Source organism: Salvia splendens, chromosome 18 (genome assembly GCF_004379255.2).
Source record: "Salvia splendens isolate huo1 chromosome 18, SspV2, whole genome shotgun sequence".
In the NCBI taxonomy this organism is placed as follows: domain Eukaryota; kingdom Viridiplantae; phylum Streptophyta; class Magnoliopsida; order Lamiales; family Lamiaceae; genus Salvia; species Salvia splendens.
Window position 1 is genome coordinate 7,285,940 of NC_056049.1, and position 16,851 is coordinate 7,302,790.

The 16,851-nt window shown below is 40.1% G+C and overlaps 1 protein-coding gene across 1 annotated transcript; it reads left to right on the top strand.

Moving 5' to 3' along the window:
* Positions 1-13,188: 13,188 nt before the first annotated feature.
* Positions 13,189-14,872, top strand: LOC121777695 (epoxide hydrolase A-like). Its single transcript, XM_042175036.1, has 2 exons — positions 13,189-13,781; positions 14,198-14,872. The coding sequence occupies exons 1-2, from the start codon at positions 13,311-13,313 to the stop codon at positions 14,684-14,686; spliced, it is 960 nt and encodes a 319-aa protein (XP_042030970.1). The 5' UTR covers positions 13,189-13,310; the 3' UTR covers positions 14,687-14,872.
* The last annotated feature ends 1,979 nt before the right edge of the window (positions 14,873-16,851 follow it).

The window sequence follows — 16,851 nt, forward strand, 5'->3', positions numbered from 1 at the left end:
TGCCGTGCAGGACCCTTTACTACCGCCCATCGACTCTGGAGCACACCAAATGCCCGCTCCACATCCTTGTGCGCTGCTTCCTGACGGCTCGCAAAGTATGACTTCTTTTGTCCGAGCGGATGCTTGATTGTCTTCACAAAGACGGGCCAGTTTGGGTATATCCCATCCGCCAAATAGTATCCCATATTGTGCTGGTTGTCGTTGGCGACGAAACTGATGGCGGGACCAACGCCATTGCACTGAACGTTGAACAGGGGCGGCGACTGGAGAACGTTGATGTCGTTGTTCGACCTGGCGACTCCAAAATAAGCATGCCATATCCACATCCGGTAGTCAGCTACAGCTTCAAGGATCATCGTGGGATGCTTGGCTTTGAAGCCCGTAGTGTACATCCCCTTCCAGGCGGCGGGGCAGTTCTTCCATTCCCAATGCATACAATCTATGTTGCCCAACATCCCAGGGAACCCGTGCACCGACCCATGCATATCTATCAGCCTCTGGCAGTCTTCGGGGCTCGGACTCCGAAGATACCGCTCCCCGAATATCGCTCTCACGCACGTGCAAAAATTCTGCAGACACTCGACGGCTGTCGACTCGCCAATGTGGAGGTACTCGTCGAACATGTCGGCCGCGCCTCCGTACGCCAGTTGTCTGATTGCGACAGTGCACTTCTGTAAGGGCGTGAGTCCGGGTTTGCCACCTGCATCCTCCCTGATCCTAAAATACATGTATCTTCTCTCTAAAGCACCCACGATATGCATAAACAGCGGACGATGCATCCTAAAACGTCGCCGGAATAAGGCATCCCCAAAACGCGGCTGCGGAGCGAAGTAGTCCTGATACAACCGAATATGTGCAGCAATGTGGTCACGGAGTATTGTAGTTCGACGACGGATCGGCCGATGTACCGCCGCCTGCTGCCGCCGCTGCTCCCTCTGGTGTAGCAGTCTATCTATCGCACCTTCTACAGCGACCTCCAATTCATCCTCGCTATCACTGTCACTAGCCATTCTAGATATACTTGAAAATAGAGATGTAGAGAGAGAAACTTGTTAACACAAGTAGTGCGAATGAAATGAAGTTCAACGAGACGTATATATAGAGTTTTAAAAAAATTAAATACCGGACGTCCGACCCACACCACAATGGCAGACGTCCGCCCGCCCGTCGCCCGCACGTCCGAGGACATCCGACGTCCTTACGGAACGTCCGTATCCGAGTTGAAACGCCACAATGGCGGACGTCCCGGTCGCCAGTCGCGGATGTCCGACCGGACGTCCGCCATTGGAGATGCTCTTATAATGACATATTATGATAGCTACATTGACATTGAGCTGCTTCTTCAAAAATATGAATTTTTTTTAAAAAAATCAAATTTTGACATCGGAACATATGCAAGTGAGATCTCGTTAGAATACTTATAAAATTATCTTTAATTTGATATAAGTTGTGTAAATAATAATTTACATTCATATAGTTATAATAATTTAAAATGTGTGGATATTTTTTAAGTTAGTTCTAACTTTTGGTAATTGATATTAATGTGAATGTATTGTATTGAACTATTGATAACAATAAATTGTGCATTGATTTCATATAACACACCTCTATATACACGTACGATTAAATCTTGCAGACTGACGTTAATAATTAGGATAGAAGACTTAAATCGGGATGCAAAATCAGAAGCTCGACTAGATTTTATATAGTATTAACTTTTAACTTTTTTAATTATACTAGTTTTTCTATCCTGCTAGGCACATTGTATTTTCTTCCAAAATATATATATATATATATATATATATATATATATAATACATATAAATATCAATCCATGAATATTAATTAAAATCTTTTATATATTTAATTAAAAAAATTGATCAAAATTCATTCCTCGTTTCACATATTTCTCCATTCTCTCGCTCCATAGAAAATGGATCAGACACTAGAAGAGAAAGAAATCATGAATCAGGCCACAAATCTAGCCATGGAGATGGTCGTTGAGGCACTGCCATTCATGACTTAGAAAACGCGAATAAAGTAGGACGCACAGTCCTGTAGAAATCATGGTATTAAATATGTCCGGTCAATAGATTTTGACCAAATAATAAATGTGACGAGACATTTAATTTTGTGAAATTAAATGACATAGCGTCGATCTACATTTTACGTAGATAAATGTAGTATATTCACTTTCTCAAATCCGATTTCCGGTGAGTGAGAAATAGTGGATTAAAGTTGGGCATAATTAGCTTTTAATTAAAGCTTGGAGTTGGAGCTTAGGGAATAATTAACTAGTGTTAATTATCCCACATTGGAGGATTAACACATCTTTTAATGTGTATAAATTAAGTGACTTTATGTTACTTAATAATTATAGTGGACCAAGATGGGTGAAAGAGCCCACACGCGCGCGCCGCCGCCGCCGCCGCCCGCCCGAGCCCGAGCCCGTGCTCGCGCTCGCGGCCGCGGGCCTCGGGCCCGAGCCCGATCCCGATCTCGATCCCGGGCCATACCACTGCATTAGGACACACAATTCCAAGCATTCTCTGCATCATAAGCTCTCTCCCTCTCTGCATTGTCTTTCTGTCGAAGCTCTGTCCTCTCCTCCATCCAGTTCGCCGGAGCTCTACTGATTGCGGTGCTGCATCAAAAGAGACGTAGTCGTTTTACCTTTGGGGACGAAACGCCAAACCGAAGAGCACTACCGGGGCGTATCTCGTCTTGCGGGAAGAGGCCTCCTCGACTCGGCTAAACATTCACGGTTTATTTGTTTCATTGTAATTCAGTTCAGTTTCGTTTCTTGTATTCCTTCTTTTGGGTTGTATTACGCCCGGCTTTTATCTCTTGTAATCAATAGAACCAACAAGTCCGAGTTTGATACTATGTTGATCGTATCGAGACAAGGATCGATGCGAGGAAGCCCGACGACCAAATTCAGGCTGCACGCGGAGGTCTCCTCCGTCGGACAATTCGTCAGTTTTTGAGAGAAAAATAAAGAGAAAGCAAATTTGGGAAATATCTTATCATTCATATTAAATGTGATGACAAGTTCCCTTTTTATATCTAGACCCTAGGGCGGTTCGACCTCCTATCTCCCGGGAAAGAACCACAAAGAAAACCCGAGATAGAGCTTATAAATACGCTCGACTTCCTACTCTATTACATTAGATACACGGACTGAATTAACTATAAATAACTAACCCCCAACGTAGTCTCGGAAATGGATTGAAGGTCTCCTTATGCGAGAGGAGGAGCAGCTTCCTCCGTGGAGTGGAGCCATCAGCACACTCTTCTTCCTGTGTTGGCTGACGAGTTGCCGATGCTCATAATAGTTAGGTGTTTTAGTCAAAATGAGCCCATTTCGAAGATATATTATATATATTTTGTTGGAATCGTATGTCCGGTCAAGGGATTTTGACTAATAATATTTCCAGCGAGACATTTAATTTTGTGAAATTAAATGATATAGCGTCGATCTACATTCGGAGTAGATGACCGTGATATATTCATTTTCTCAAATCCGATTCCCGGTGAGTGACAAATAATGGATTAAAGTTGCGCAAAATTGCGAGTTAATTAAATGAGCTATGAGAGAAATCATGAGATTAATTAAGAGTTAATTATCCCATATTGAAAGTAACAACCTTATTAAACAAGTATTTAATAACAAGGATTATTACATGTAATAATTCTAGTGGACTAAGATGGGCTGTAGAGCCCACATGCGCACACCGCCACCTGCCCCGCCTCGAGCCTCGATCCCGAGCCAGTGCCCGTGTCCGTGTCCTTGGACTTGGATTTGGATCTTGGCAATTGGTCTTTGGACTGTCCCAAACTCGTTCGCTAATAATAATAAAGCATCTACTCTTTCTTACTTGACTTAGTGTTCAAATTTGTGGCATTGTAAATTGAGACATGTAAATTCAAAAGCCATTAAAAGATTAGTAAATTTAGATTTATTAAAGGCTAATGAAGTAGATACCCAAGACAAATGTGAAATATGTCTTGAAGCTAAAATGACTAAGTTACCGTTTCACTCGGTTGAACGGAGCATAAAACCCCTTGAATTAATTCACACGGATGTGTGTGACTTAAAGCTTGTGCAAACTAGAGGTGGTAAAAAGTACTTTATCATTTTTATAGATGATTGCACAAGGTATTGCTACATTTATCTTTTAACAAGTTAAGATGAAGCAATTGAAGCGTTCTAATGAAGTAGATACCCAAGACAAATGTGAAATATGTCTTGAAGCTAAAATGACTAAGTTACCGTTTCACTCGGTTGAACGGAGCACAAAACCCCTTGAATTAATTCACACGGATGTGTGTGACTTAAAGCTTGTGCAAACTATATGTGGTAAAAAGTACTTTATCACTTTTATAGATGATTGCACAAAGTATTGCTACATTTATCTTTTAACAAGTTAAGATGAAGCAATTGAAGCGTTCAAAAATTATAAGAACGAAGTTGAGAATCAACTTAGTTGTAAAATCAAAACGATTCGAAGTGATAGAGGAGGCGAATATGTAGCCCCGTTTGAGGAATTATGCAATGAAGTGGTATAATTTATCAAACAACTGCTCCATACTCACCACAATCTAATGGTGTTGCAGAACGTAAAAATCGAACTCTAAAAGAGATGATGAATGCGGTGCTACTTAGTTCAGGATTGCCCCATAACATGTGGGGGGAGGCTATCTTGATAGACAACTATATCCTAAACAAAATCTCACTCAAAGGAAAGTACATCACTCCTTATGAGTTGTGGAAAGGAAGGAAACCATCCTACAAATACCTCAAAGTGTGGGAGTGTTTGGCGAATGTGATGGTTCTCTCGCCCAAAAAAGTTACAATTGGCCCTAAAACATTTGATTGTATCTTCATTGGATATGCACTTAAGAGTAGTGCATATCGATTCGTTGTTCACAAGTATGAAATATCGACTATAACAGTAGGAACAATAATCGAATCAAGGAAGGCCGTATTTCTTGAAAATACATTTCATTGCAAGGACAAAGAAGAGGTCGCAACCAATTCTGAGACAAGAATTGAAGAAGAAGCCACTAGTTCTAAATCAGTGGATAAAGAACCTGAATCGCGCAAGCGTGCAAGGCCCGATCCAAATGATACAGTACTAAGACGTGATAGTAGGGTCAAAACATCAAAAACATTTAGTCCTAACTACATTGCTTTTATGTTAGATGAAGAACCAACATCTATAAAAGTAGCCTTTGATGGCCCAGATGGGCTACATTGGAGAGAAGCTGTTCAAAGCAAAATTGATTCAATTTTGCTAAACCACACTTGGGTGTTGGTTGATCTACCTGAAGGTGCGAAACCTTTAGGATGCAAATGGATCCTTAAAAGGAAATTTAAGGCCGATGGAAGAGTTGATAAGTATAAAGCCCGACTTGTAGTAAAGGGTTTTAAAAAAAGGAAGGACACGACTTCTTCGATACCTATTCACCTATAACGAGGACTACATCTATCCGAGTGCTTCTCGCGATTGCTGCATTGCACAATCTTGAGATTCATCAAATGGATGTAAAGACTGTGTTTCTAAACGGTGAATTAGAAGATAAAATCTATATGCAACAACCCCGAAGGGTTTGTAGTACCTGGACAATAAAAAAATGTATGCAAACTCGTAAAGTCCCTATATGGATTGAAACAAGCGCCGTTGCAATGACACTTGAAGTTTGATAATGTGATGTTATCAAATGGGTTTAAAATCAACGAATGCGACAAATGTGTCTACATTAAGAGCACTAATAACGGTCATATTATAGTGTGTCTATACGTTGATGATATGTCAATCTAGGGTAGTAGCACTCAAGTGATTAACGATACAAAGGCCATGTTAAAGAGAAATTTGGACATGAAAGACATGGGTCTAGCCGATGTAATTCTTGGAATGAAGATTCTAAGAACATTTGATGGAATCATCTTAACACAATCACATTATATTGAGAAAATATTGAATACATTCAATGCCTATGATGGCGCGCCGGTTAAGACTCCTATTGAACTCGACGTTCTCTTGAGCAAGAACAAAGGCGAGCCCGTTGCACAAGAAGAGTATGCACGGGTCATCGGGTGCATTATGTACTTGACTAATTGCACTCGACCTGACATTACTTGTGTCGTGAACAAGTTGAGTCGTTACACGAGCAATCCAAGCAAAGAGCGTTGGAGAGATCTTGTAAGGGTTTTGAGATATTTAAAACATACTCACAATCATAGGCTACACTTTTCGAGATACCCCCGGTACTTGAAGGGTACTGTGATGCAAATTGGATATCCGTCAATAAAGACTCACTTTCAACAAGTAGATACGTCTTTACTATTGGGGGTGGCGCTGTCTCTTGGAAATCCACGAAACAGACATGTATAGCCCGATCAACCATGGAATCGGAATTCATAGCTTTAGATAAAGCTGGTGAGGAAGCGAATGGCTTAAGAACTTCCTTAAAGATATTCCATGTTGGTCTAAGCCAGTGCCACCAGTGTTAATTCACTGTGATAGCCAAGCTGCTATTGGAAGGGAAAACAATGGCTTATATAACGGCAAGTCTCGACATATACGTCGACGACATAATACCGTGAGACATTTGATCACAACATGGGTGATTACAATTGACTATGTGAAGTCAATAGATAATCTAGCGGATCCGCTAACCAAAAGGTTAAACCGTGATCAAATGAATAAGTTGCTAGAGAGAATGGGTTTGAAATCCACAAACTAAAGAATTGTCATAATGGGAACCCAACCATGATGACTGGAGATCCCAAGAACTTGATTCAATGGGACAACTAAGCTATGAGAGTTCGTGTGAAACACTCATCCATATCTATTCCCTAGAAGGCAATAGAGTGTTGAAAAACTTGCCTAGTGGTGAGGCTAAGTCTATGACTTTTAACGACTCATAAGGATCTCAAGGAGATTGAGTTCTCAAGGAGACCGAGTAGGGCAAGATACTTGATTAGGAATCACCTATGTAAGTGTGAAGTGTGGCCGCTTCAAATAACACACTTATGAATCCAAAGTGGTGTCCAAGGCTGCAAAAGACACAAAACATGAGAACGGATGAGGTTGAGGTGTTTAAGTGTTAACACCATTGTCTCGGTGCACGCCGTGGGGGAATAGTTCAAAGCATCGCGCTACTAAGCCGCATGTGTATCCGATGGTGTTGTCTATGGATGGTTCAAAGCCAACAACTATCTATCCTTATGCTTATATACCTCTCGAGGGTTGAGCTTGTGTCTGCATGCATATGCATTTGGCTATTTCCCTCATGTGGGGGATTGTTGGAATCGTATGCCCGGTCAAGGGATTTTGACCAATAATATTTCCAATGAGACATTTAATTTTGTGAAATTAAATGATATAGCGTCTATTTATGTTCGGAGTAGATGACCGTGGCATATTCATTTTCTCATATCCGATTCCCGGTGAGTGAGAAATAATGGATTAAAGTCGCGCAAAATTGCGAGTTAATTAAATGAGCTATGGGAGAACTCGTGGGATTAATTAAAAGTTAATTATCCCACATTGAAAGTAACAAGCTTATTAAACAAGTATTTAATAAGAAGGATTATTACATGTAATAATTCTAGTGGACTAAGATGTGTTGTAGAGCCCACACGCGAGCGCCGACGCCCACCCCGCTGCGAGCCTCGAGCCCGAGCCCGTGCCCGTACCCGTGCCTGTGCTCGTGTCAGTGTCCTTGGACTTGGATCTTTGATCTTGGCAATTGGTCTTTGGGTGGTCTTTGGACTGTTCTTTAGGCCTGGTCGTGGGGCTCGGTGTGCTTGGGTTCGACCCAAGGCTGGTTGGTCTAGTTCTTTTTAGAGCACCAACGTTTCCACGTCAGCGAGCCAAGCGGGATGACACCTCGTCAGTATGATGCGGTAAAGCCTACATGGCTGACACGTGATGAAGTCCACGTCGTGAACGAACCTAGACGCGCAACGTGTCCCGATAAGTCCGTCCAGGGTCAGCCTCTCCAGCTCTTGTAACGCCTTGTAACCGTCGGCGGTTACAGCCTCGCAATGATGACAGCCATCATGGCTGGTTGACCCCTGCAGTGGACTGAGCCTATAAATAGGCTAGTCATTCCTTGCATTCCTACACTAATTCACCAGCATACACAGCATAAGATCTCTCCCTCTCTGCATTGTCTTTTCTGTCGAAGCTCTGCCATCTCCTCCATCCAGTTCGCCGGAGCTCTGCTGATAGCGGTGCTGCTTCACCAGAGACGTAGTCGTTTTATCTTTGGGGACGAAACGTCAATCCGAGAGCACTACCAGGGCGTATCTCATCTTGCGGAAAGAGTACTCCTCGACTAGGCTAACTACTGTTTACAATTTATTTGTTTCGATTTTTTATTGTAATCAGTTTTAGTTTTTCATTATGTATTCCTTCTTTTGGGTTATATTATGCTCAATTTTATCTCTTTATAATCCATAAACCATATTCACCATTTTCAAGTTGAAGAATGAGTCTAGAGCTGATGTAAATATTATGATTGAATATGTGGTAGTAGAAAATAGAACCAAGCGCATTACCGCCTATATGTCTAATTTTTTATTTTTGTACTTCTTAGAGCACCCGCAACGCGTGCCGAAACCGTTCCGCGTGCCGTTCCGCCGGAACGGTTTCGCCGCGGAACGCGTTGCGGCGCTGCATTCCGCTCCCGTCTCGTTCCCATTCCGTGCCGGGTGCCGACGGCACGTAACGCGGCACGGAACAAGCCGCCACGCGCCTGGGCGACGTGGCCGATCCCCGTGCGTGCGTGCTTCCCACTCGCCGGCCCGCGAGTGGGACACGTCAGCAATGACGCAATAATTATTTTTTTTTATAAAAATCGAATTTTTAAAATTTTTTTTTTTTTAAACGGTAACATTACCGTTTTTTTAACTTTTTCTTAATTTTTTTAATTTTTATTTTTATTTTCTTATTCTATAAATACACCTAATTCATTCATTTTATACACAACTACACATCTATTCTTCCTACATCAACATCAATTTCTCTCCAATTTTCATATTCTATCTCTTCAAAAAATGTCCGGGTCCGGCGACGGCAATTACGGTGGTGGCGGCGCCGGAGGGTGGGATCTCAACGCGTTCGGCGATTGGGAGACCATGTACAACACACTTGGTGGTTCTGGGTCATCGACGCCGGGCACGCAGGGGTCGGCGACGCCGGGTGGGTACCAACCACCCACTTTCGATGTGGATGCCTACGCTCGAGGCTCCGGCTCGCGGCTTTCCCAGGGTTTGTCCCAGATTCGGGAGGATATCCCCGTTGAACCCACTCAGGGAGGAGGCCGAGACGGTGGAAGCTACAGGGCTGCGTCTGAGGCACCCGAGGAGGATGAGGAGGAGGAGCCGGAGGATCTGGGCCGGCATCCCTACACCAACGAAGAAACAAAGGAGGTGTACACCGCCTGGCTCACCGTCTCATATGATCCCATCGTCGGCAACCAACAAGCCGCCAAGTGCTTCTGGGAAAAGGTCCGTGATGTCTACCACGAGACTAAGCCGAAAGGGGCCCGGAAGCGCAAATATACAATGCTTCGTGCTCACTTTGGCCGAGTCGATTTACAGGTCAAAAAATTCTGCGGGATCTACTCCACCGAAGCGGCGCACTACCAAAGCGGAGCTTCGGGCGCCGACATACTGAGGGCGGCTATGCGCGCCTTCCACCAGGACACCGGTGTACAGTTCAAATATGTTGATATTTGGCAGCTCGTCAAGGACGAGGAAAGGTGGGCCGGTGGTGTCCGCTCCAGCTCGGGATCAACCTCAAAGCGGACGAAGCACACGACGAGCGGCCAGTACTCGTCTGGTGACACCGATGCGCCCAGTGATCGTGGCACGCAGGAGGTTGGGGTTACGGCCGCCGAGTACGAGGGATCTAGCCGTGGGCGCCGTCGTCCGCAAGGGACGAAGGCGGCGAAAGCGGCTAGAGCGAGGAAGGGCCGAGGAGAATCAAGCCAGTCGGCCTCGGGATCGGGCTCACAAGGAGGCTCGAACACACTTATGGTGGCGTACATAACCGCCACAATGGCGGACACTTCCCGCTTCTCGTACGCCCAATACACGGCCTGGTGGAACGGAATTGTGCATATGGCAGGACTACTTGGTCTTCCCCCTCCCCCTAAACCTCGACCGCCTCCGGAGGATGATTCGCCGGCGGAGTAGTTTTTTTATTTTCCCACGTTTAAGTTGTAATTTTTTTTAATATTGTGTGTTTTTTAATGAAGTATGTTTGTTTTTTAATAAAGTATGTTTGTTTTTTAATAAAGTGTGTTTATTTAATTTAATTTAGTTGGAAATAAAAATAAAAATTGAAATAGAATGAATAGTAATTTAAGGAACGGTTAAGGAACGGTTAAGGAACGGAGGGTTGCAGGTTCCGTTCCTTAGTTAAGGAATGGAGTAAAAAAGTACAGTGGGGCCCTCAAATAGTGGTTTAAGGAACGGTATAGGAACAGCGTTGTGGATGACCTTAGTCCTTACAACTTTTAATACTCCGCCTACCCTATAATCTCTAGGCTGGGTAGATAATAAAAAAATCATTTATAATTGTGGTCGAATACCATATCTCTTATTTATTGGCGAAATTATCAAAGTGAAGTGAATAAAACAAAGATTTTCAGTCACGTTTGTATGATGGAAAATAAAATTAACATGAAATTTAATTTCACAAAAAAAATTATTTTAAAAATATAATTCTTGACAGTTTTACTTTCCTATGTTTAGAAATTATCAAGTTTATATATTTTATACTTCATCCGTCCTTAAAAAATATAAACTCTTTTATTTTCAGTTTATCCCTGAAAAGTATGAATATTCTAATTTTGAAAACTTCTTTCTCTTTAATGAGACGAGACTCATTATCTACTAAAAATACTTAAAAATCTTTTTCTATCTATCTTTCTCTTATTTTACTAATTACGCAATAAAACTCGTGTCAAACCAAATGTTCATACTTTTAAAGATATGAAAAAGTATTTAATTTAAACACAGAAATAAAAATATTATAATTAATTTTTTTGTAAAGAAGATAACTAATAATAAAATCATATAATCAATAGTTTTAAAATCATAATAGTATTGTTTTAGTAAATTAAAAATATAATAGTACTAATTAATTATTATAATTATATAAGATTAATTCAAAATATTAGATTAAATTTTCTCAATAAATTATTAGTTTATAACTTCATAATAATAAATGTACTAATAACATAATTACTTAATTACAATTATTTAATAGTATTGTAATACAATATAATTCATAATTCAAAATTTCATTAGAATTACCTCAACTAGATATTAGATTAAAACAAATTGATAATATTATATAATTCAGAATATAAATAATTAAGGTAAATTAGTAGTAATAGTTATTAGTATAATAATAATAACTATGGTAATAATCAAATATAATAATAATAATAATAGATGTATAAAGTGAAAAAATTATACTTTGTCGCATAACATTCTAACAGATAAATATGGTCACCGTGATTGAGTCTTTCTTTTAACTTCTAGAAAGAGGAAAGACGTACGACCATTTTGTGTGTGTAGAAAGACGTATATAGCAGGCAGTCTTTCAATTGGTTAAGGTCATTGCAATTTAAGAATTTTGTCTTTTAAAACATTTTTTCAGAGACGCGAAATTGTCATGTTTGGTAATACTACTACTTTCAAATATACTATTAATTCATTTGTTCAACGTAGTTACATAAATTTAACGTGAAATAACGACATAAATGTACAACATTTCCAGTGGGAATATACGGCATTTCAATTCGAAGAAATTCGAATAAATAAAAGTGATAGATAGATAGATACAAAGAAAGTCAATAGACGACGGCAACAAAATGGATAGATATCTACAATGAAAATGAAAAGGCGCGATTATTGAAGAAATTAATGGATAGATATCGACTAATTACTCCATTTCTACGTAAAAATGTACTCTTAGTTTTACTCTATTGACTTTGTTTATCAAAATTATACTCGTAGTTTTACTCTGTTGACGGTATGAAAGTCCAAAATATATCTATATCTTTTGTAAATAGTTTGGCCCATTAAAAAAATCCCTTCCCTTCAATTTCTTGCATGTTGGTACTTTTTTCCATTATTATTATTACATAAGGTAAGTATATTAGAGAGTGTGAATAATATTAATAAATTGTGAATTAGTATTACTTACTGGCATTTGTTATAATTATTACTTTAAATTGTTCACTTATATTAGAACATCCCAAAGAAGAATATGACTCACTTATTTTGGGACAGAGGGTGTAATAACTATAAAGTGAACCCTCTTAGTATACCATAAAATTCATTTGTTCAACATATCCCAAATACTCTCTTCGTTCCACAATAAGAAACACATTTCACTTTAATATAAATATCAAGTAGGTCTAACATTCCACTAACTCACTTCACTCTTATTTTATTATAAAACCAATATGAAAAAGTGGGTCATATATTCAACTAACTTTTCTAATCAACTATTCTTTACATTTCTTAAAGCTCGTGCTCATACCAAATGTGACTCCTATTGTTGGACAGAGTGAATAATTAATACTCTCTTTTGTTCTCTCATAGTTGAATAATTTTTTTTAAATAGTTCCTCGTAACTGAATCATTTATATATATATATTAATAATTAATATTTTACACTGCTACTTTATTCTCCTTTCTATATATATATTAATAATTAATATTTTACGATGCTACTTTATTCTCCTTTATTATATTCTCTAAATTTTATTTATTTTCTATTTAATTATCTCTACTTTTTAATCTATCTGCTTAGGGGTGTTCAGTTTGCAAAATTGTATCTCAGAATTAAATGCGTAGTATATTTGGTTTATGAGATTCAATTCCGCAACTTAATCTTAGATGAATAATCATAAGATAACTAATCATAGATATTTCCTTCAACTAAAATAATCTCCCTAGATTATATATTGATATTAGTACTTATTTAATCTATAAAAACAAACACAAACTTTTAAGATACTAGTAGAAAGTTTGAGGAAAGGGAGGCAGTAGATAATTGAACGTAACGTGAAATAACGACGTAAATATACAGCATTTCCAATGTGAATATACTTATTTGAATAGTGAAGAAGACAAAATGGATTGATTGATACAAAGAAAATGAATAGACGGCAGCGAATGGATAGATAGCTACAAAGAAAATGAATAGACGGCTCCTATAAGTGCAGGTGCAGGTGCAGGTGCAGGCAGCAGCATACGAAATCCGTGAACAAAGATGGATCAAATTTCGCACAAGCAGCTGACGGTGAACGGCATCAGTATGCACGTGGCGGAGGCAGGGGAGGCCTCCGCGCCGCCGGTGCTCTTCCTCCACGGCTTTCCCGAGCTCTGGTACTCCTGGCGCCACCAGATGCTCGACGTCGCCGCCAAGGGCTACCGCGCCGTCGCCCCCGATCTCCGCGGCTACGGCGACACCGACTCTCCGCCGCCGCCTGCTGGATACACTCTGCTCCACATCGTCGGCGATTTGGTGGCGCTTCTCGACGCGCTCGGCCTCGAGCAGGTGTTCCTCGTCGGCCACGACTGGGGCGCCATCATCGCCTGGTGGTTCTGCTTGCTCCGCCCCGATCGGATCAGAGCTCTCGTTAATACCAGCGTCATTTTTCAGCCTAGGAACCCTAATGTGAAGACTATCCAGGGCTATAGAGACGCGTTTGGCGATGCGTTTTACATGTGCAGGTTTCAGGTATCCCCAATTCAACTTCAATTTCAAAATCTGGTGTTTAGAATTCTCGAATTCTTCGATATCTTCACCCGATTCACGTTTATCAACTTAGTTATGAACTTCAATTTGAGAATTTGGTGTTCAGAATTCTCCAATTCGAATTTCTTCATCGTATTAACATTTGTCAACTTAATTACAAAATTCAATTCGAAAATCTGGTGTTTGGAATTCTCGGAATCGAATTTCTCCACCATATTCACATTTATCAACTTAATTTCGAACTACAGTTTGAAAATCTGGTGTTTGGAATTCTCGAATTCAAATTTCTCCATCATATTCACATTTATCAACTTAAGTATGAAGTTCAATTTGAAAATCTGGTGTTTGGAGTTATTGAATTTGAATTTCTTCATACTATCAACATTTATCAACTTCAGGAAGTAGGAAAAGCAGAGGCTGCATTCGCATCAGTAGACACTAAAACCGTGATGGCCACATTTCTGACGACGACAGATCCGAAGCCTCCATGCATTCCGGTGGAGCTAGGGCTCGACGTTCTGTTCAAGCGGCCTGCAGTGGAATTGCCGCCATGGATATCTCCGGAAGATATCAGCTACTACGCATCTAAATTCGACAAAACTGGCTTCACCGGAGGGTTGAACTACTATCGCCAAATGGATTTGAGCTGGGAGCTGACAGCGCCGTGGACCGGAGCTCAGATCAAAGTGCCGGTGAAGTTTGTGATCGGTGATCTGGACTTGACCTATAGTTTTCCTGGTGTGGAGGAGTTCATAAATGGTGGATTCAAGAAATATGTTCCACTTTTGGAAGAGATTGTTGTGATGGAAGGAGTTGGCCACTTTCTGAATGAAGAAGTCCCTCATGAGCTCAGCCAACACATACTCACTTTTATCAACAAATTTTAGTCACACTTATTTTTCATCTTTTCAATAAGCTAAGTGTCGTTCAATTATCGTTTTCTTCTTATATGAATGGAATCAGTCTCACAATATTGTTTTGTTGGGTATTTAGTGATTATGAATATAGACCCTAATACAAATATTAATGTACTCCTCTTATCGTCATTAAACATCTAAATTTTTGTTCGTTCATGAATAATTGTTTTATTTACTTTTTGGTAATAGGACATTCATCCACTAACTTTATAAATCTAACAAGAATTTTATAAAACTATTTGCGGTTGAGGTGTCCCCCAATTCTTCGTCGAAAAAGTTTGTCGGGTTTTGTCCTTCGTCTTCAATTATCATATTGTGCATATAGTACACGCATACATGATGTCGGAAGGGATGTCCATATACCAAGAACAACTCGAGGCTTTGATAATCGTGAACCGTGTTTGTAAAATGTCGAACACTTTTTCCACATCTTTTCGAGCAAACTCTTGCATCAATACAAAAAAGAACATGTTTGGGGTCTTGCGGCAAGTTGAGCATATTCAAGAAGGTCGGTCATCATCGGCGAGAGAGTACCCATGTTGTAGCGTCGATTATTGGCCGTGAAGGATATTGTCGGTGCTCTACCGTCCAAAATATCGTTGAAGATGTCCGAGTGGTTGAGCATGTTGATATCATTGTTGGGTCTGGGAACCCCGAAAAATGCATGTCAAATCCATAGGCGGTAGTCAGCGACCACCTCTTGCGCAATCATTGGGTGTGAGCCTTTATAGCCATTGGTGTGCGCCTCCCTCCCCCTCTCCCCGTCCATGTCGTGGCACAATTCTTCCATTGCAGTGCATGCAATCAATGATGCCAAGCATCTCCGGGAAGCCGTGGCGTGTTTCATCAAGACAAAGCAACTATTGGCAATCGTAGCTGGTGTGGTTTTCTGAAAATACTACGTACTGAAGGTTTTGCAAACACCTCTACAAAATTTTCTCAAGCACCTGCGGCTAGTGGATTCGGCAAAATGCAAGTACTCGTCGAAGATATCCGGCGTTTTCCTAGTAGTCGTAGGATACCAGATGTACACTTTTGTAGTGTTGTAAGACTCTATCGACCGATAGTGTTTAGTTGTTCATGGAAGTACCCGTCAAGGGCCAACGTATTTGCAATGCACAAAATAATTTTTGGTAGAGCTGCCCAAGGTTTATCGAACCGGCAGTTAAAATCGAAACCGTAACCGGCGGTTACGGTTCCGAATCGAAACCGCAAGAAATATCCCGAACCGAAACAGAGAATTTAGAACCGTGGTTCGGTTCAGGTTCGAAATTTTTTGAACTGAAACCGCGGCCGACCCGCCGGTTCCGAACCGCCTGTTAACCGGCGGTTTCACGGTTCCGAACCGCCAATGCAATGATAAATTTAAACATAGTTAATCCTTATACTAAAACTATACTTCATTAAATAAAACATTGTTGAATGATCCAGTTTTTGAGTTTTATACTTTTATAAGTAACTTTCATTTTTGAATTTGGTAATATCCGTGAAAACAATAATGTGGGACAAAATTTTGCAGCAAAAATAACTTTATAATACTATTTGGTAAAATTGGATGGTAATTTGAAAAACATAAGAGAAAAGATAATAAAATAAAAATAAACTAAATTACAAGATGACTATGGAGTATGGACCATTGATTATGGTAATAATTTGATAATACTATTTTCGATTTTATTAATTAACATAGTCTTATGTATGGAGTCTATGGAGCATGAATCATTATTAATAAATACTATCTCTCTCCCTCAAGAATATGCACTCTTTCCTTTTTAGTCTGTCCCACAAAAATATGCACTTTCTAATTTTGGAAAGCATTTTCTCTCTGATGAGGTGGGACTCATTCTCCACTAACAATACTTTATTTACCTTTTCTCTCTACCTCTCTTTTACTTTACCAATTTTACATTAAAACTTGTGTCGACCCTAAAGTGCATATTTTTTAGGGACAGAGGGAGTATTTATCAAACATTGTTTAGTAAAACTTAGAAGAATTGATTACTTTATAAAGCATAATACTCTAATTGACATTGGTTAATGAATTTGTAGTCTTCAAAATTGACTAGTTGAGTCTTCAAAACAAATTGGTTGGTGGTGGGTGATGACTGCACTATTCAAAATTGATTGAACAAAAC